This window comes from Hemitrygon akajei, chromosome 25, assembly GCF_048418815.1.
Source record: "Hemitrygon akajei chromosome 25, sHemAka1.3, whole genome shotgun sequence".
Taxonomy (NCBI): domain Eukaryota; kingdom Metazoa; phylum Chordata; class Chondrichthyes; order Myliobatiformes; family Dasyatidae; genus Hemitrygon; species Hemitrygon akajei.
The window spans coordinates 38,468,421-38,490,279 of NC_133148.1; the positions used below are offsets into that span (position 1 = coordinate 38,468,421).

Consider the following 21,859-nt stretch of genomic DNA (forward strand, 5'->3'; position numbering starts at 1 on the left):
CCGCTTGGTTGGTTAATTGGTCATTGTGAATTGTCAATGTGAATAGGCTCGGATTAAATCGGGGGATTGCCCTGTGGCAGAGCTCAAAGGCTCCGGAGGGGCCTACTCTGCACCATATCTCAATAAATAAATAAATATTCATTTATTTAGATTTAGATTAATTTATTTATCACACGTACATACATATAGTAAAATGTGTCATTTGTGTTAACAACCTCAGGCCACACAAAATACACTTTAGTTGTGCAGATAGCAGCAGGTGATTGGGTTGCTACAATCTTCTTCGAGCAGAGGCCCCCAGCCTGGGGTCCATAGACCCTTTGCTTCATGGCATTGGTCCATGGTAGAAAAATGGTTGGGAACCCCTGTCTTGGAGGAATGGTGCTGATTGCCCTAGCACACAGACTGAGGGACAGTTATTATTGAGCCGGGGTCTGGGTACCTCTGGTTGGTAACCCCTGCTGTAGGGGAACCAAGTCTCTCTCGGTGAAAATCTCCGGCCTCTCACATGGAAGCCTGGACGAAAACTTGGGCACATTTACTGCAGGAGGTGGGAGATGAAGGGGGCTGCTACGTGGCGCCGCTTCTGGGGCTGGGGTTTGGAAATTGAAGACACATGGGCGCAGATGCCCCAGGGCCAGTGGCTCTGAGCCACGGATCAGCTGAGGAACATATTTGGAAACGAGAAGCACTGCGTCCTGCCAGAATGAGACACGAACCACGACAATATTTACACAGCTGCAGTGGAAAGAGACAAAGGCAAAACAGCTCCCAATTGGAATGCGTAAAGCTTGCCGAGCCTCTGGCACGTCAAACCAAGGCGAAAGCGTGCGAGACAGCTCTGGAAGCACATACTCAAGATCCTTTGAACAAACATGGAGCCTTCTCAGTGAAAGCCCAACACGTCTTCGTGGCCAGACCGCGTGCACAAGGGAGACTGCAATGTATCCCAGCACAGTCTGAGAATCAGGTGATAATTTTCCAAGATTTAGACGATAAGATACAGGGGCAGAATAAGGCCATATGACCCACCGATTCTGCTTCGCCATTTCATCATGACTGATCCATTTTCCTTCTCCTCCCCAATCTCCTGCCTTCTTTCCATATCCCTTCATACCCTGACTAATCAAGAATCTATCAACCTCTGCCTTAAATACACCCAATGACTTGGCTTCCACAGCCACCTGTGGCAAAGAATTCCACAGATTCACCACTCTGGATGAAGAAATTCTCCCTCATCTGCGTTCTAAAAGGACTCCCCTCTACTCTGAGGCTGTGTCCTCCGTTCTTAGAATCTCCCACCATCAGAAACATCCTCTCCTCATCCACTCTACAAGGCCCTTCACCATTCTACTTAATTTCAGTGTGTAGAGGCCCAGAGCCATCAAAACTCTTCATAGGACATGTCTTTCAATTTGTACAATAGGCAACTCCAATGGTCAGTGTTGACAAAAGAACTTACAATGACTTATATACTATGGGCACTTTATTGGCCTTAACGTTACATCTAGTAAACCAATGGAAACTGTCTGAACAGAAAGGTTATACCCATTAACATAGAATGGGTTATTAAACTCACTGAGTTTTCCATCTTGGAAACAGACCCTTTTGCCGAAATGGTCCATGCCACCTAAGCTGGCCCTACTTGCCAGAATCTGTTGATGTTGAGAGTTTGAGAACTTCAAGCTCCTAGGAGCGCACATCACCAACAGCCTGTCCTGGTCCAATGTGTTGGCGTGTGGCCAAGTGGTTAAGGCGTTTGTCTAGTGATCTGAAGGTTGCTAGTTCAAGCCTTGGTTGAGGCTTGCGTCCTTGAGCAAGGCACTTAACCACACATTGCTCTGTGACGACACCGGTGCCAAGCTGTATGGGTTCTAATGCCCTTCCCTTGGACAACATCGGTGACGTGGATAGGGGAGACTTGCAGCTTGGGCAACTGCCGGTCTTTCATAAAAAACTTTCCAAGGCACAAATCCATGGTCTATCGCGACTAACAGAGGCCTACACACTACCTGGTCCAACCACACTGATGCGGCCATCACCACCGGTTCTTCAGGAGGCGAATGGAATCTGGTGTGTCCCCATCAACGCTTGCCAATTTTTACCGGTGCACTGTAAAAAGCTTCCTGTCTGGATGCACGATGGTCTGGTAGAGAAGCTGCTCTGCACGAGGTCACAAGAAGTTGCAGAAAGCTGTGGTCTCTCGGAAACCCGCAACCCTACCCCCTCCATGGACTCTGTCTATAATCTCACTGCCTCAGTATAGCAGCTGGCACAATCAAAGACTCCACACACCCAAGACGTTCTCTCCTCTCCCCTCATGTCCAACATGGACAACCAAACTCGAGCCTTCTTCTCTACTGTTATAAGACTATTAAATACATTCAGAGGCTACTCACCCTAACCCTAATCAAGTGGACACTGAGTGTATGTTTGCCGTCTTCCACCTTATGTTCGATGTGTTGTACTTTCAGATGTGCTCTTCTGTACACCACTGTTGTAACGCCCGGTTATTTGAATTACTGTCAACTTCCTGTCAGCTTGAACCAGTCTGGCCATTCTCCTCTGACCTCTCTCATTCACGAGGAGATTTTGCCCACAGAACTGCCGCTCGCTGGACGTTATTTTTTGCTTTTTGCACCATTCTCTGTAAACTCTAGAGACTGTTGTGTGTGAAAATCCCAGGAGATCAGCAGATTCTGAGATACTCAAACCACCCCATCTGGCACCAACAATTATTCAATGGTCAAAGTCACTTAGATCACATTTCTTCCCTCATTCTGAAGTTTGCTCCAATCATAACCTGAACCTCTTGACCACGTCTGCATGCTTTTATATAATGAGTTGCTGTCACATGATTGGCTGATTAAATATTTGCATTTGCGAGCAAGTGTATAGGTGTAATTTACAAAGTGAGCACCCAGAGGAAACCCACGCGTTAATGCAAACATAGAAACTCCTTAAAGACAGTGACGGAATTGAACTTGGATCACAGGTGGGTGTAAAAGAATTACACTAACTGCAATGTTACCGTGCCAACCATATGATATCGTGTCACCCCAGACTTCTTAAAGACTGAAGTGGCACTTGCAATTTTCGTGAGAGAGCAGTCTCAATTTCTACCAGTAGGGAGGAGGCACTTGAGCCTGAAGGCACACATTCAATGTTTTAGTGATAGCTTCTTCTCCCCCCGCCATCAGATTTCTGAACGGACATCGAATCCACGTACACTACCTCACTATTTGGTTTGATTATCTGTACAAATTAAATAAGTAGAACAAAAAGAGAGGGGAAAAAAGGAGGAAAAAAACCTGAGGTAGTCTTTAGGGGTAGTGCTTATCTAATGGCAGAGGTGAAGAAGCTGTTCCTGAATCGCTGAGTGTCTGCCTTCAGGCTTCTGTACCTCCTCCCTGATGGTAGCAATGAGAAGAGGGCATGGGGTTGAGCGAGATAGATCAGCCATGATAAAAGACCATAAGTCCATAAAATATAGGAGCAGAAGTAGGCCATTCGGCCTATCGAGTCTGCTCCACCATTCAATCATGGGCTGATCCAATTCTTCCAGTCATCCCCACTCCACTGCCTTCTCCCCATATCCTTTGAGGCCCTGGCTAATGAAGAACCTATCTATCTCTGCCTTCAATGCAACCAATGACTTGGCCTCCACAGCTGCTCATGGCAACAAATTCCACAGATTTACCACCCTCTGACTAAAGTAATTTCTCTGCATCTCTGTTCTAAATGGACATCCTTCAATCCTGAAGTTGCGCCCTCTTGTCCTAGACTCCCCTACCATGGGAAAGGGCAGAGCAGATGCAATGGGCTGAATGGCCTAAATCTGCCCTGCGTCTTATGGTCTAATATTGTATAGACATAACAGGGTATATCCAATAACACAGGGAATATTGTGCATTTCTCTGTAAAATAATGTGGGTTCTTCATTGTGCAGACAAGAAGGTAACATGAGGCAAATTGGGGTGGCACGGTAGCATAGTGGTTGGCACAATGCTTTACAGCGCAGGGACCCAGGTTCAATTCCCGCCACTGCCTGTGAAGAGTTTGAATGTTCTCCCCGTTTCCTCCAGGTGCTTTGACTAGGCTAGGACTAAATCAGGGGATTGCTAGGGCCTATTCCGGTTGTGTCTCAATAAATAAACAAACAATATTAGAAAATCTGTAAACAAGAGACAATCTGCAAATGCTGGAAATCCAAAGCAACACACGCAAAATGCTGGAGGAGCTCAGCAGGTCAGGCAGCATCTATGGAAGTGAATAAACAGTCAACGTTTCAGGCCGAGACCTTTCTTCAGGACTGAGAAGGAAGGGGGAAGATGCCAGAATAAAAAGGTGGGAGGAGGGGAAGGAGGATAGCTGGAACGAGCCAGATAGGAAGGAAAGGTAAAGCGCTGGAGAGGAAGGGATCTGATAGGAGAGGAGGGTGGACCATAGGAGAAAGGGAAGGGGGCGGTGATAGGAGGATGAGAAGAGGTAGGAGATCAGAGCGGGGAATAGAAGAAAAGGGGATGGGGAAGGAAATTTTTTTTGGCAGAAAGAGAAATCGATTTTCATGACAGTTCATAGCTCCTTGAAATATAGCCACATAGCTACACAGGTCAATAAAGTGGATAAGAAGGCTTATGGAATGCTTGCTTTTATTAGTTGAGGAGGTAATGCTGTAACTTGATAAAGCTCCTGCTCGGCTACATCTGGAGTATTGCGTACAGATCTGGTCAGCCCGCTATAGGAAGGATGTGGAGGCTTTGCAGAGGTGCAGAAGAGGTTTACCAGGATGCTGCCTGGTTTAGAGGGCGTGTGATATATCAGGAGTCTGGCTGCTTTCTCTGGAGGACCAGAGGCTGAGTGGAGATCTGATAGAGCTTTACAGAATTACAAGAGGCATAGATAGAGTGGACAGAGAGTACCTCTTTCCCGGGGTTGAAATGTCTGATACAAGAGGGCATGCATTGAAGGTGAGAGGGGGTGGGTGCAAGGGGAATAAGAGGGATAAGTTTTTTATTCAGAGAGTGGTGGATGCCTGGTATGGTGGTAGAGGCAAATAAATTACTTTACTTTATTGTCACCAAACAATTGATACTAGAGCGTACAATCATCACAGCGATATTTGATTCAGCGCTTCGCGCTCCCTGAAGTACAAATCAAAGTAAATATAATAAAATTTTAAATTATAAATCATAATTAGAAAACAGAAAAGGGAAAGTAAGGTAGTGCAAGTTAGGTCCGGATATTTGGAAGGTACGGCCCAGATCCGGGTCAGGATCCGTTCAGCAGTCTTATCACAGTTGGAAAGAAGCTGTTTCCAAATCTGGCCGTACGAATCTTCATGCTCCTGAACCTTCTCCCAGAGGGAAGAGGGACAAAAAGTGTGTTGGCTGGGTGGGTCGTGTCCTTGATTATCCTGGACACATGCGGTGTAAAGTGAGTCATTACAGGGATTTAAGAGACACTTGGATAGGAATATGGATGTGAGGAAGATGGAGGGATATGGACATGGTGTAGGGAGGAGGGACTCGTGTTTGCGTGATTTTGATTTGCTTTTTAGCTGGCTCAGCAGAATATTTGCTCCTCTGCTGTACCCTCTACGTTCTGTGACAGAGTGTGGTACTGAGAGTAACAGAGGGTATGACTCAGGGGGGATTAAATTCAATAACACAATGTGGGATTATGTATTCAACGCTTTATACACTGTAACACGGGTTGGTGTGGGGTTGTCTGTGTAGATGGGAGGTTCAGTAACACAAAGGACTATCACATTAACATAAAAGGTATGTACAGAAATTGCTAAGAGGAATATTAAATGGGAAAAACACTCATTAAAGGATGTTGAGATATTGTATTGACTGGAAAATCAGAACCAATACAACAAGTTACGTTTCAGGCTGTAAGCCTTAATCATGACTGAATGAAGACTTTGATACGTCGACTGTTCACTTCCCTCGTTCGAGGCTGCCTGACCTGCTGAGTTCCTCCAGCTCAGGAATATGCTACAAGCAGGGTGTGGGCAGGGGGATTATAGCTTGTTACGTGCCAGTGGGCTAACACGCAAATAGCAGTAACACAGAGTGGGTGTTATTGACTGTAGGCTAACACATGCTAGGAGATTGTGCAGAGTAAAGGATTACACCCTGAGAAATGCAGTTTTGTGCGGCTGTAGAAGAATTAAACCCAGTGATTCTCAGTGGAATATCACACCGACACACAGATTACAAGCAGTGAGATTGATCAGAATCAGCATCAGGTTTAATATCACCGGCACACAGTACGGGTTCAGTGTCCATTCAGAAATCGGATGGCGGAGGGGAAGAAGCTGTTCCTGAATCATTGAGCGTGTGTCTTCAAGCTCCTGTACCTCCTCCCTGATGTAATGAGAAGAGGGCATGTCCCAGGTAGTGGGGGTTCTTAAAGTTGGACATAGCCTTTTTGAGGCTCTGCTTTTTGAAGATGTTTTGGATACTACGGAGGCTAGTGCCCGTGATGGAGCCAACTGATTTTGCAACTTTATGGAGCTGAATTCGATCCTGTGTAGTGGCTCCCCCAACACATTCCTTCCATACCAGAAGGTGATGCAGCCAGTCAGAATGCTCTCCACAGTACATCTACAGACATTTGTGTGTTTTAACCAGATCTCCTCAAACTCCCAATGAAGTATAGCTGCTGCCTTGCCTTCTTTATAGCTGCACTGATATGTTGGGTCCAGGTCAGATACTCAGAGGTACTGACACCCAGAAATTTGAAACTGCTCACTCTCTCCACTTCTGATCCCTCTAAGAGGATGGGTGTGTGTTCCCTCATCGTGCCCTTTCTGAAGTCCACAATCAGTTCTTTACTCTTACTGAGGGTGAGTGCAAGATTGTTGCTGCGACACCACTCAACCAGCTGGTATATCTCGCTCCTGTATGCCCTCTCGTCTCCATCTGAGATTCTATCATCACCAGCAACAGCAGAATAGGCAAGAGGGTTGTACCCGATAACAGAGATTAGAACGTTGTAGATCCAGCTACACTTACTAATGCATAGGGATCTTGTAGGAAATGTAGGACACGGGGGTAATCCAGCACCAGCAATCAGGTTCAATACCCGCTGCTGTCTGTAAGGACTTTGCACGTTTTCCATGTGACCTGCGTGAGTTTCCTCCAGGTGCCCCGTTTTCCTCTCACAATTGGCGCCACGGTAGCATGCCAGTTAGTGAGACGCCATCACATCTCGGGGCGCACAGGAGTTCAGAGTTCAATTCCGGTGCCGTTCCGTAGGGAGTCGCTGTACGTCCTCCCCGTGGAATGCCGGGGTTTACCCCATGATGCACCATCAATAACTCTCCGAGACGTGAGGCGAGATATAGGCTTTTATTGACTGGAAGAAAGAACAAGCAGCAATTGACCACCACACTACATCCTGGAGACTGAGGGCAGGGCTCAGGCTCCTATCGCCTTTATACCGGGGTCTGTGGGAGGAGCCACAGGAGCAGTCAGCAGGGGGGGGCGTGTCCAGACAGGTATATGTAGTTCACCACACCCCAGCTGCTCCGGTTTCTTCACACAGCCCCAAGACGTACAGGGCAGGTGAATGTCTCATTGTAAGTTGCCCCGTGATTCCTTCAGGGTTAATCGGGTTTGTCGGGGGTTGCTGGGGTGGCTTGGCTCGAAGGACCAGAAGGGCCTACTCCGTGGTTTATCGCCAAATATAATTCGAAAAATAGAAATTCCAAAGGCGTACCAGTAAGTCGTGGGTATGCTATATTGGTGCCGGAAACACAACAACACTTGCAAACTGTCCCCAGCGATGGACTGTGTTGGATCGATGCAAATGACGCATTTCTCTGTCTGTTTTGATGTTTCAATGTACATGTGAAAAATAAAGCTAATCTTTAATCCTTAACATATCTGCTACCATACAATGGGATTGTATATGGGCAGCAGGACTATTTCTATTGATACATGGTGGGAATTGTACAGACAGGATTATGTCTATTCACATGCAGAGAGTGGAGGATTATACTCACTTACACGCACTAGGATATTGTATAGATCAGAGAATTATGCTCGTGAAAATACAGAGAATACTATATCGGCAAAAGATGTATTCGGCATGATCAAGCATGGGATATTGTGTACATGAAAGAATTGTTCCATTTAACCAACAGTGGACTACTATGTAAAAGTACATTTACACCCACAATAATCAGTCTGCATTCTGGGCCAAAACCTAAGGAAAGATTGAATAGGATAGGAGTTTATTCCTTGGAATGCAGAAGATTGAGGGGAGATTTGATAGAGGTATGCAAAATTATGAGGGGTGTGGATTGGGTAAATGTAAGCATGCTTTTTCCACTGAGGTTGGGTGGGACTACAACCAGAGGTCATGGGTTAAGGGTGAAAGGTGAAAAGTTGAAGGGAAATGTGAGGGGAAACCTCTTCACTCAGAGGGGGGTGAGAGTGTGGAATGAACTGCCAGCACAAGTGGTGCGCGTGAGCTCGATTCCAGCGTTTAAGAGAAGTTTGGATAGGTACACGGATGGGACGGCTATGGTCTCAGTGCAGGTCGATGGGAGTGGGCAGTTTAAGTGGTTCGGCATGGATTAGATGGGCCAAATTTCTGTGCTGTGCTTTTCAATGACTGTATGATTCTACAGCTTCAGTCCGAAACATCATCTGTTTGTTCCTCTCCATAGATGCTGCCTGACCTGCTGAGTTCCTCTGGCATTTTGTGAGAATTGTTTGAGATTGCCAGCATCTGCATAACCCCTGTATTTGGGATATTTTATGGCTTGTCCAGCGGGATATTGTGCACAGGAGGGTGTAATATTTTGTGAGGAGGATTAAACTCAGTAACGCACCGTGGGATGTTACATGGTTCAAAGTTCAAAGTAAATTCAGATGAATGAGGTGTGACCTCATTGAAACCTATTGCATGGTGAAAGGCCTTGACAGAGTGGATGTAGAGAGGATGTTTCCTAAGGTGGGGAGTCTAAGGCCAGAGAACACAGCCTCAGAATAGAGGGGCAACCTTTTAGAACAGAGATGAGGAGGAATTTCTTCAGCCAGAGTGTGGTGAATCTGTGGAATTCATTGCTACAGGTGGCTGTGGAGGCTAAGACTTTATGTATATTTAAGGCAGAGGTTGATAAATTCTTGATTAGTCAGGGCGTGAAGGGATGCAGGGAGAAAGCCGGATAATGGGGCTGAGAGGAGAAATGGAATGAACAGGCTCGATGGGCCAAATGGCCTAATTCTGCACATATCTTATGGTCTAGATATATTATCAATGTTTATATATATATCACCCTGTTTAACCCTAAGATTCATTTTCCTGTGGGCATACTCTATAAATCCAATAACCATAATAGAATCAATGAAAGATTTCTGCACTAACAGAGAAGAAAACCAGTGCACAAAGGAGAACAAACTGCAAATACATAAAGAAAGTAAAATAATAATAATAATAATAATAATAATAAACAGGCAATAAATATCAAGAATATAATTGCAAGATTGCACCAGTGACCACGGAGATGTACTGCGGGCGACACACCTGTATACACAGTAACACCCAGTGGATATTGTACACAGGAGAGTTGCACCTGTAACATATGGTGAATTCTACCGTAGATATCAGGAACTGTCTCACCTGTGGAGATCATCTGTTCTCAGTACCAGAAAACTACAGTGAAATCCAGTCATAGAACATAGAGAGTGCAGCCCACGATGTTGTGAGAACCTTTTAACCTATTCCAAGATCAATTGAGTCCTTCCCTCCTACATAACCCTGCATTTTTCTATCATCCATGTGGCTATCTAGGAGACTCTTAAATGCCCCTAATGTGTCTGCCTCTATGACCAACCCTGGGAAAGCATTTCACACACCAACTGCTCTGCGTAAAGAATTTACCTCTGGTGCCCCATAGAACCATAGATCATTACAGCACAGAAACAGGCCTTTTGGACTTACTTGGCTGTGCCGAACCATTTTCCTGCCTAGTCCCACTGACCTCCACCAGGCCCATATCCCTCCATACATCTCTCATCCATGTACCTGTCCAAGTTTTTCTTAAATGTTAAAAGTGAGCCCACATTACCACTTCATCTACCACACTCCCACCACTCTCTGTGTGAAGAAGCCCTCCCTAATGTTCCCTTTAAACTTTTTCCCCTTCACCCTTAACCCATGTCCTCTGGTTTTTTCTCCCCTGGCTTCAGTGGAAAAAGCCTGCTTGCATTCACTCTATCTATACCCATCATAATTTTATATACCTCTATCAAGTCTCCCCTCATTCTTCTACGCTCCAGGGAATAAAGTCCTAACCTATTCAACCTTTCTCTGTAACTCAGTTTCTCAAGTCCTTTCTCCAATCACCTTAAAATTGTGCCCCTTCAAGTTAGCAATGTGGGAAAAGCCTCTGGCTGTCAAGTCTGTCTAGGCCACTTATCATCTTGTACACCTCTATCAAATCACCCCTAATCCTCCTTTGCCCCAAAGAGAAAAGACCCAGCTCGTTCAACCCCTCCTCATATGACCCGTTCTCTAATCCAGGCTGCCTCATATTGGGCAGTGAGGAAATGTCCATAAATTGGCAGAAGATTAGAGGAGGGGCGCGGGGAGGAGATGCCTAGAATAGCAAAGAGATGCTCAGCCTCGCATGAAGAGACCTTGAAGGCTAACCTGCAGGTTGAGTCGGTGGTGAGGAAAACGAATGCAATGTCAGCATTCATTTCGAGAGGACTAGAATATAACAGCTAGGATGGAATATTGAGGCTTTATAAAGCACTGGTGAGACCTCACTTCGAGTATTGTGAACGGTTTAAGGCCCCTTATGTAAGAAAGGACGTGCTGACATTGGAGAGGGTCCAAAGGAGGTTCACAAAAATGATTCCAAGATTGAAAGGCTTATCATATGAGAAGCATTTGTTGGCTCTACACACTGGAATTCAGAAGAATGAAGGGTGACCTCATTAAAACCTATTGAACGTTGAAAGACCTTGATAGAGTGGATATAGAATAGGCATCCGTTAGTCTCAAGACCACGAATTTGCGCCTTGGAAAGTTGAAGCCACCAATGTTGTCCAAGGGAAGGGCAAGGGCCGATTCAACGGCACCGGTTTCGTCGCAGAGCAATGTGTGGTTAAGTGCCTTGCCCAAGGACACAAAACGCTGCGTTAGCTGAGGCTCGAACTAGCGACCTTCAGGTCACTCGACTAACACCTTAACCACTTGGCCACGCTCCAACAGAGTGTATATGGACAGGATGTTTCCTATAGTGGGGGTGGGGGGAGGAGTCTAGGAGACAGCCTCAGAACAGAGTTGAGGAGCAATTTCCTAAACCAGAGAGTGGTGAATCTGTGGAATTTGTTGCCACAGGCAGCTGTGCAGGCCATGTCATTGGGTATATGTAAGGTGCAGGTGGATAGATTCTAGATTGGTCAGGGCATGAAGGGATATGGGAAGAAGGCATGAGATTGAGGCTGAGAGGGAAAATGGATACACCATAGACTCGATGGGCCAAATGGCCTAATTCTGCTCCTATATATTATGGTCATATGCTTTTTTTTATTCTGGATTAACACTGCCCAAGACTATTGGGGTATATTAGTCCTGCCTTCAGATATTTCACATTAGCCAGCAGATTACCATATCAATGGTAAGTTTGCACCAAACTTAAACCCAACTGCTGGAGTGGGAACTCTGTTGCCCCTCCTCCCATGGTTCCCTCTTCTCTGCTGCCAGATTCCTCCTTCTTCAGCCCTTTACCTTTTCTACATAACACCCGCCTACAGGATTGGCCGGTGGGGGGGGGGGGGGGCGCTGGAGATATGTCTCTACCAAAGGAGGTGTAAGTCACTCCTTCCCTCCACTAGCCTGCAGGTCACCCTTGGGCAAGGTGTGGCACCCCCCCCACCAAACCAGGGTCACGTAAAGCCAGGGGGGGGGGGCAGGTGGTGGATGGTCGAACGAGCAGCCAGTGCAGATCACAAGTCCTGGTTATGTGACCACTGACACCAGGCAGACAATCTCTGAAGCGTATTGATAATGGCTGGGGTCACCCGTCTTGTAAAGACACTGTCCAGAAGAAGGCAATGGCAAACCACTTCTGCAGAAAAATTTGCCAAGAACAATGCCATAGAAAGACCATGATTGCCCATGTCATACTACGATGCACATAATAATAATGATGATGATGATGATGATGACGAAGACAATGATGATGACAATGATGATGATGATGATGATGATGATGATGATGATGATGATGATGATGATGGCTCCACCTATCCACCTTGCCTCTGAGCTGGGATCACCTATCACCTGTTAAGCTTGTACTCCTTCCCCTCTCCCCCCCCCTCCCCATCACCTCATTTTAGCTTGCTCCCCCTTCTTTTCCAGCCCTGGTAAGGGGTCTCAGCCCGAAATGTCAATTCTTTATCCGTCTCCATAGGGATCAGGGGTTCCCAGCCTGGGGTCCCAGCATTCGTCCATGGCATCTAAAAGGGTGGGAACCCCTGCTGGTCAGATAGCGCCTGACCTGCTGAGTTCCTCCAGCATTTTGTGCATGTAACTCCTTGACCTTCAGTGTTTTGATGTCAGTATCTTAAAGCACTTGAGTGAATTAACCGAACAGAGATTAATTTCCAACTTGGAGGCACTGGGTTTATTTCCCTGCAGATGATTCCACCTACCCACCTTACCTCTCACCTGGGAGCACATTCCACTGTAATTCCAGTCTGATGACTATCATACCCCTTTCCTGCACCTCATCCACCTCTAATTACAAAACAGGCACTCTCTGCTCGCAATGTCTGAGATCCCTACAATTCAGCAGACTGCCTTCTAAAATTAACCTTGGCCCATGGCTGGGGGGGTGGGGGGGAAGGGTTGGACTGTGGTAGACCTGACACTGGGTGTTGGTCTGTGTCTGAATCAAAACCCTCAGGGTCTTAGGTTCAGTAGCAGATGGCACCGAGTCAAGAGATCAGTTAGCCTCAGTACCACTGGGAGAGTGAGTGGGTGGACAGGTAGGAACGGACGGCAAGCGTCCGCACACCCAGGCGCTTCCTGAGAATCACAACGCAGATCTCCTGTATTGACCTAACTATATTCAGCGACTCTATAAGGTTCAGATGCCCTCCCTGGTTAAATCGGACAAATATATACAAGGTCCCACGGCATTCTGGTAAACCAGAATCAGCTTTAATATCTCCTGCATATGTTGTGAAATTTGCTGACTTTGCTGAAGCTGTACATTGTAATAAATAATAATAGAAAAAAATTGTGAGTTACATTAAATATATATTCAATAGTTAAATTAAGTAAGTAATGTAAAAGTACAAATAATAAAGTAGTGAGGTAGTGTTCATGGGTTCAACGTCCATTCAGAAATTGGATGTCAGAGGGGAAGAAGCTGTTCCTGAATCACTGAGTGTGTGCCTTCAGGCTCCTGTACCTCCTTCCTGATGGTAGCAATGAGAAGAGGGCATGACCTGTGTGATGGGGTCCTTAATGATGGACGCCGCCTTTTTGAGGCATGGCTCCTTGGAGATGTCCTGGACACTACAGAGACTAGTGCCCATGATGGATCTGACTAAGTTTACAACTCCCTGCAGCTTAGTTTGACCCTATGCAGTACCCTGATCCACCCCACCCCATATCAGACAATGATGGAGCCAGTTAGAATGGAAATGTCACTCCACTCTTCAAGAAAGGAGAGAGGCAGAAGCAAGGAAACTATAGGCCAGTTAGTCTGTCCTCAGTGGTTGGGAAGATGTTGAAGTCGATTATTAAGGATGAAGTCTCAGGGTACTTGGAGGCACAATAAAATAGGCCGTAGTCAGCAGGGTTTCCTCAAGGGAAATTCTTGCTTGACAAATCTGTTGGAATTCTTTGAAGAAGTAACAAGCCGGATAGACAAAGGAGAATCAGTAGATGTTGCATACTTGGCTTTTCAGAAGACATTTGTCAAGGTGCCACACATGAGGCTGTTTAACAAGCTACGAGCCCATGGTATTATGGGAAAGATTCTAGCATGGATAAAGCAGTGGCTGATTGGCAGGAGACAAAGAGTGGGAATAAAGGGAGCCGTTTCTGACTGTTTTCCAGTGACTAGTAGTGTTCCACAGGGGTCTGTGTTGGGACCGATTCTTCTGACATTACATGTCAATGGTTCAGATGACGGACTTGATGGCTTTGTTGTAGAATTTGCAGACGATATGAAGATAGGTGGAGGGGCAGGTAGTGTTGAGGAAATAGCCAGATTAGGAGAACGGGCAAAGAAATGGCAGATGGAGTACAGTGTCGGGAAGTGTGTGGTCATGCACTTTAGTAGAAGAAATTAAAGGATTGACTATCTTCTAAATGGAAAGAAAATACAAAAAACTGAGGTGCAAAGGGACTTGGGAGTCCTGTGCAGGATTCCCTAAAGGTTAAATTGCAGGTTGAGTCTGTAGTAAGGAAGACAAATGCAATGTTGGCATTCATTTCAAGAGGACTAGAATATAAAAGCAAGGATGTAATGTTGAAACTTTACAAAGCACTGGTGAGGCCTCACTTGGAGTATTGTGTGCAAGTTTGGGCCCCCTCTCTTAGAAAGGATGTGCTGAAACTGGAGACGATTCAAAGGAGGTTTACGAAAACGATTCTAGGATTGAATGGCTTGTCATATGAAAAGAATTTGATGGCTCTGGGCCTGTATTCACTAGAATTCCGAAGAATGAGGGGTGACCTTATTGAAAGCTACTGAATGGTGAAAAGCCTTGATAGAGTGGATGTGGAGAGGATGTTTCCTATGGTGGGAGAGTCTAAATCCAGAGGACACAGCTTCAGAATAGAGGGTCATCCTTTTAGATCAGAGATGAGGAGAAATTTCTTTAGCCAGAGGATGGTGAAATCTGTGGAATTCTTTGCCACAGGCAGCTGTGGAAGCCAAGTCTTTGTATATATTTAAGGTAGAGGTTGATAGATTCTTGATTGGTCAGAGCATGAAGGGATACAGGAAGAAGGCATGAGGTTGGAGCTGAGCGGAAAATTGAATCAGCTATGATGAAATGGCCGAGATGGCTCGATGGGCCAAATGGCCTGATTATGCTCCTATATCTTTTGGTCTTATGGTCTAAAATATTTTTTTTTTAGATATATAAAGAGTAAAAGAGAGGCAAAATTGGTTTAAAGGTAGATGAGTCAACTGAGTCAGGTGGATTTCACCCCAGGGTGCTGAAAAGACAAAGCTGTAGAGATGTGGAGGCATTAGTAATGACCAAGTTCAGATTTAATTATCATTCAACCATATATGACTATCCATGAATGTAGCTAAATGAAATGACGTTCCTGTGGGGCCAAGATGCAAATCATAGTACCAATAGTTTAACACAACACAAGGCACATATAACACATATAAGATAGCAGTAACCATGCAGCCCCACACAAAAAATAAATGCATCGCCCACATCCCTGAGTGACATGCTCTGTAAATTGACGGTGTTGGGTGTTATCGGTAAGAACAAGCAGTTTTCAGCAGTCCGCACACAAGTGTATGGTCGCCTGCTATCCAGCTCATCTTCCACAGAGCAAACACTGGAGGGCAGCATCAACGGATGGGACCTGCCCTCTACCCAGCATGGATGCCGCGATATACTGCCGCTAGCATCGCCAGCGACTGGGCTTGTATACACTGGAATTTAGAAGGATGAGAGGGGATCTGATTGAAACATATAAGATTATTAAGGGATTGGACACACTGGAGGCAGGAAGCATGTTCCCGCTGATGGGTGAGTCCAGAACTAGAGGCCACAGTTTCAGAATAAGGGGTAGGCCATTTAGAACAGAGATGCGGAAAAACTTTTTCACCCAGAGAGTGGTGGTTGTGTGGAATGCTCTGCCCCAGAAGGCAGTGGAGTCCAAGTCTCTGGATGCATTCAAGAGAGAGTTAGATAGAGCTCTTATAGATAGTGGGGTCAAGGGATATGGGGAGAGGGCAGGAACAGGGTACTGATTGTGGATGATCAGCCATGATCACAGTGAATGGCGGTGCTGGCTAGAAGGGCTGAATGGCCTACTCCTGCACCTATTGTCTATTGTCCTCTCATGGATGGCTGCAACAGGCAAGCCCGCGGCTTGAGGCCTAATCCTCATTATAACCAATGCCACATCGAGGCAGTATTTTATATTACCATTGTCCAACTGAGTCGTACAATCACTAGAGAAACGTCCAAGCCAACCTCTAGCTGTTAGACTGCACACTGCCTTTCTGGACTGACTCTAATACCTTTCTGTAACAGGATCGGCACCAAGTCCAGCTTCTGCCAACAAGCAGCTCGCTGATGGGGTAGACCTGCAGTACTTATTCTTCATGTCCAGCATTGTCTCGTGATTAAAAAAAAGATGTTTAAAAAAGACGAAAGCACCTTTGGTTGTCCCTAGGGAGGCTGCTGTGTCCAAATGTGCTGCCATCTTACCGGAGGTCTGAAAGAATAATTTATCAAGAATCACTAGATACTGGAATGGTTTTAGAGGGCTGGAAAATTGCAAAGGTCACTCCACTCTTTATGAAGGGAGGAAGGCAGAAGAAAGGAAATAACTGGCCGTTTAGCCTGACTTCAGTGATTGGGAAGCTGAAGGATGAGGTTAAGGATGAGGTTTCAGGGTACTTGGAGGTACATGCTAAAGTTGGCTAAAATCAGGCTCCAAGGTTCAGGATTGAAAGAGGCAGCAGAGAGTTGATGCTATCTAGATCCATCATGGGAACTGGCCTCTCCCCATTCTCGAAAGGAGATGCCTCAAGAAGGCACCAACCATCATGGATCACCTCCGCCACCCAGGACATGTCCTCTTCTCCTTGCTACCTTCAGAGGGAAGGCCCAGGAGCGTGAAGACATCAGAAATATTGATCATGTACACAACAACCGTCCCTGTCAACACCAGTTTGCATTCCATCTATCTCACTAACCACTCTGTTAATGTGCCTCAAAGCAATTCTTCTGCTCCTGCACTCCTTTCAACTATTCTATCCGGTCTACCCCACTGGTCTTCGCTCTTGCTTCCAAACAACATCACATTACACTTCACTGTGTCCCCCACAGGACCTACATTGAAAAGCCTAGTGGATGTGGAGATGGTTCCAGCAGTGCACTAGTCTGGGACCAGAGGGCACAGCCTCAGGATGGAAGGACGCCCCTTTAGAACAGAGCTGAGGGGGAATTTCTTAGGCCAGAGGGTGGTAAATCTGTGGAATTCATTGCCAGAGATGGCTGTGGAGGCCAGGTCACTGGGTATAGTTAAAGCAGGGGCTGGTAGGTTCTTGATTAGTCAGGGTGTCAAAGTCTACGGGGGTGAGAGGATAATAAGTCAGCCATGGTTGAACGGTGAACAGACTCGATGGGCTGAATGGTTAAATTCTGCTCCTATGTCTCATACTCCTATACTTCATAAAGTTAAGTAATTCCTTAACATCTTAGCCTCACTTCACGTTGTTACGTTACGATTACCAATGCTTTTATCTCTGGAAGTTTAAACTGGTTAAGGATTTTTGAGAAGACCAAGCAAGACATGTGAGATGATCAAGGACTGGTTGCGACTGGAGACGGAAAGTCCACCCCCACCCTCACCACCCTCCTCCCACCGACACGGCACCCCCCCCCACCCCGAGAAAGCAGCATAAAGAGTTGCATGCTCAACTGGGAGCCACGCAAGTCTTACCAAGGGACAGGCTGGTTCTTTACGAGCAGTCCTTGAAGGAAGTCCCACTCTACGCTAACACATTTCAGTTCATTGTTGTATTGGGTTGCCATCTTTAACATTCAGCCACCTTCCCAGAGTCACCTGGCTTTACAGCATCCCTACAGGGCTTTTGATTGGCTGGCTTCTTGAGTTTTCCTTGACCTCCTAAAAGAGGGGTGAAAGAAGAAAATAAAGTTGGATTTTACACAACACCGTGCTTATCACATAGTCCTTCTTTATAGTCTAATGTCTTCCACTGCAGAGGTTATCTGACCGTAAAAGCTTTGACAAAAGTGGGACATAATCTCAGGATCGTTACTTTGGCTGGCTAGTGTCACACATGCTAGAAAGATCCCAGCCACAACCCTCATTCTGAGGTGAGGTAGTTCATGTTGGAAGTTACATTTGATTGGCCTCCTCTAGATAGTGAAGGGATTAGAGAGTTAAAGAAAGTAGGGAACGGTGAGGCAGTGGGTGTCGTGGAAAAATGCAGAGACATTCGATTGGCCTCCTCTAGATTAGCGGAGGGATTCGAGAGCTAGGAGGTAGGGAAGGTGAGGCAGTGGGTGTCATGGAAAAATGCAGAGAAGCATTCTATGTAGACCATGGAAGAGTAGAGCACCGAAGCAGGCCCTTTTGTTGTGCTGAATCAGCCAAAAGGTAGATAAAAAACACTCCAAAAATGAATCCCTCCTACCTACACAATGACCATATCCCTCCAGCTTCCTTACATCCATGTGCCTACCTAAAAGCCCCTGATGTATTTGCCTCTCCCACCATACCAGGAAGTGCAATCCAAGCACCCACCACTCTCTGAGTGAAAAAACTTACCGCCCACATCTCCTTTGAACCAACCCCTTCTCACCTTCCTTGCATCCCCTCTGGACATTTCTACCCTTGGAAACAGATACCCTCTGTCTACTCTATCTGTGCCCCTCATAATCTTATAAGCCTCTATCAGATCTCCTCTCAGACTCCACCTCTCCAGAGAAAACAAGCCAAGTTTGTCCAACCCCTCATGTTAGCACATGCTTCTCTGTGGAACGTCCTCCATTTTCTCAAATGGAGAACTGGCTTCTGGGAAAAAAACACCAGAATAGCCCAGGTGTACCTTTATGGGTCCTCACAGGCTAATTTCTGCCATGGACACTGAATCATTGGCTGATCAGGCAAACTATTGGCAACTCCTTCGTAAGTTTGACAGAAGGAATCCAAAAGTCACAATTCCACTGAAAAAAAATCCAGAGGCACGTAAACCAGGACTTGAAGAGGAAGCAGAGACTCAGCAGAAGTCTGAGGAGTGTTGCTTTAGAAGTAAAGCAGGTAGACATTGCCTATAGATGTCCCACTATGGCCAACAGGAGAAACAAAGCATTGTGGGTTGCAGTTGTCACGGAAATGGCTATGGACTAGTCAATACCACCACCCCCGCTGTCAAGATGGAACAGGTGAAGAATGTGTCTCAATTAAAGAGCAATGCAGATGGATAATCCGCTTCCTCATGAGAGGAAATGAAATAGTCTGTTGATGGCAGGCCTCTGGTCCAGTTCTGTCAAATTTTCTAAAATAGTAAATAAGTGAGTGAGAACCCAGGTTTCCAAATTTAAAGTTCATCTTTACCCAAGTTATTTCTGTGCCTCTTAATCTGGATGTACTGTGTGACATTTCTACAATTCAGTGATGACATTTATGATGAGTTTTCCACTGTGGCAGCATTGCCTTCAACTCAATCCCTCACTTCCTAACCTTGGTGTGGAAGGTAGGGAGAGGGAGATGGAGATAGAGAGGGAGGGAGGGGGAGGGGGCGAGAAAAAGAGAAAGAGAGAGAGAGAGAGGAAGGGAGGGAGGGAGGGAGAGAGAGTGAGAGGGAGGGAGTGGGAGGGAGAGAGAGAGAGGGAGAGAGAGAGGGAGAGAGAGAGGGAGGGAGGGAGAGAGAGGGGGAGAGAGGGGGAGAGAGAGAGGGAGAGGGAAGAGGGGGAGAGGGGAGAGGGAGGAATGGGAGAGAGGGCGATGGAGAGAGGGATAGAGAGAGATAGAGAATGCGGTAGATAGAGAGAGATATAGAGAGAGATAAAGAGAGTGATAAGGAGAGAGAAAGAGAGATAGAGTGAAAACAATGACAGGTGAAGATTGGATAAAAGAGAAAGGGAGAGAGAGTGGAAAAGACAATGATAGAAAGAAAGATAGAAAGAAAAGAGAAGAATGTGAAAGAGTGAAAGGAGAGAGAAAAAGAAATAACATGAAAGCACAGAAAGAGAGAGAAAGAGGAAATAACAAGAAGTAGAGAGAAAAGAGGAGAGCAGAGGACAGAGGAGTGGCTGGTAAAGCCTTTGCCTCACAGGGCCAGAGGCCCAGGTTCAATACTGACCTCGGGAACTGTCGTATGGTGTTCGCGTTTTCTACTTCTCACTGCCTGGGCATCCTGGGGGTTCCAGTTTCCCCTCAAAGGTGTGCACATCAGTAAGCAAATTGGCAGTTATAAATGACCATTAGTGTGTGAGATCTGGGTAAAATGTTGAGAATGTGGGAAGAGAAAAAAGGATTTGTATAGGATCGGTCTAAACAGGTGGCTGATGGTTAGCACAGGTTTGATGAGCAGCGGGGTCTGGTTTCCTGCATCTCTCTTTGACTCCATGAGAGGGAAGGAAGGATCTGGTGGGGGCAGAAGGAAAGAAGGGAGGAGGAAAGCTGTGGAGAAATAAAATACCTCTCCAGAGAAGACACGCTATTTATTCAGGATTCAAAATCTAGATGGCTTAATGTCATTTCCAGTACACAGGGGTAAAGGAGAACAAAATAATTGTTACTCTGGATCCGATGTAGCACAAAAAACAAAATAAGATAAAGAACACAATAATATAAAAACAATAAATATAAGATAGCTTATAAATACATAGCTTTATTTATTTATTGAGATCCAGTGAGGAATAGGCTGTTATAGCCCTTTGAACCATGCCACCCAGCAACTCCTCCCCCGATTTAATCCTACCCTAATCATGGGACAATTTACAATGACCAATTAACCTACCAACTGGTATGCCTCAACTCTCCACTCCAACACTGGCCCACTCACACAATGACCAGTCCACTTAAACCTAACACATTTTTATTGTTCTTTGCCAGGTGCCTAATTATGCGCAATCCAATCTCTCCTTGGGACTTTGGTGCGCGAAATGTGCCAACTGCCCCGCTTGCTTCTTTTAAACCCTCTCTCCCTCCAAGCAGTCCCGCGCCTCCTCGGGACCGTGGCATGCAAAATGCGCTGACTGCCCCAGCTCACTTCTTCCTATCCACCGCAGCGCAGTTTCCGTACCATGCAGTGATGCAGCATATGTTAGGACGCTCTCTACTGCGCATCTGTAGGAGGCTGTGCATATTGACGTGCCTCGTCCAGCTCTCTTCAGCCTCCCCAGAAAGCAGAGGGCTTGGTGAGCCTTTCGGACCACGACTAATTCACAGCAGGCTCTCAGGAGGAAACAATGAGGTTGTAAGCTGGAGCACAAGTGAGCCGGTTGTGGTGCAGTTACGGGTTTGGAACGGGTGAGGAACATTAGCTCCTGCTTTCCTGGGTTGATGCTGACAGGGCCTTTCTGTTCCCAGAGGGACAATCTCAATGAGGAGTCCCGAGTTAATCAGTTTGTCCAGCAGCACACTCATTCCTCACTGGCCTTATATAGCCACAAATACACGCCCTACCTTCCCCTCCAGAGTGTAGTTACCTAAACGAGCAGACAGAATCAGATTCAACACGTACAAACAAGCTGGAGGAACTCAGCAGGTCGGGCAGCATCCATTGAAATGAACAGTCAACGTTTCGGGCCGAGACCCTTCAAGTCCTGACGAAGGGTCTCGGCCCGAAACGTTGATTGCTTGTTTCAACGGATGCTGCCCGACCTGCTGAGCTCCTCCAGCTTGTTTGTACGTGTTTGATTTGACCACAGCATCTGCAGTGTACTTTGTGTTTAGAATCAGATTCAGGTTTAATACCACCAGTGTGTATCGTGAAATTTGTTGTCTTTGCTGCAACAGTACAATGCCATACATAATAATAGAGAGAAAATATGAATTACAGTAAGTATATATATTTTTACACCCCCCCCCCCAACCCAGGACATGTCCTCTTTTCACTGTTACGATCAGGGAG

General features: G+C 46.1%; 1 protein-coding gene across 4 annotated transcripts in view; it reads right to left on the bottom strand.

Moving 5' to 3' along the window:
- Positions 1 to 21,859, bottom strand: part of npas1 (neuronal PAS domain protein 1) — a 625,083-nt gene that overhangs the window by 372,711 nt on the left and 230,513 nt on the right. For all 4 annotated transcript variants that reach the window (XM_073029337.1, XM_073029338.1, XM_073029340.1 and 1 more), the window contains exon 2: positions 17,695 to 17,880. In XM_073029337.1, the coding sequence (XP_072885438.1) occupies positions 17,695 to 17,795 (101 nt within the window). In that variant the 5' untranslated portion in view covers positions 17,796 to 17,880. The remainder of the gene's footprint in view (positions 1 to 17,694; positions 17,881 to 21,859) is intronic.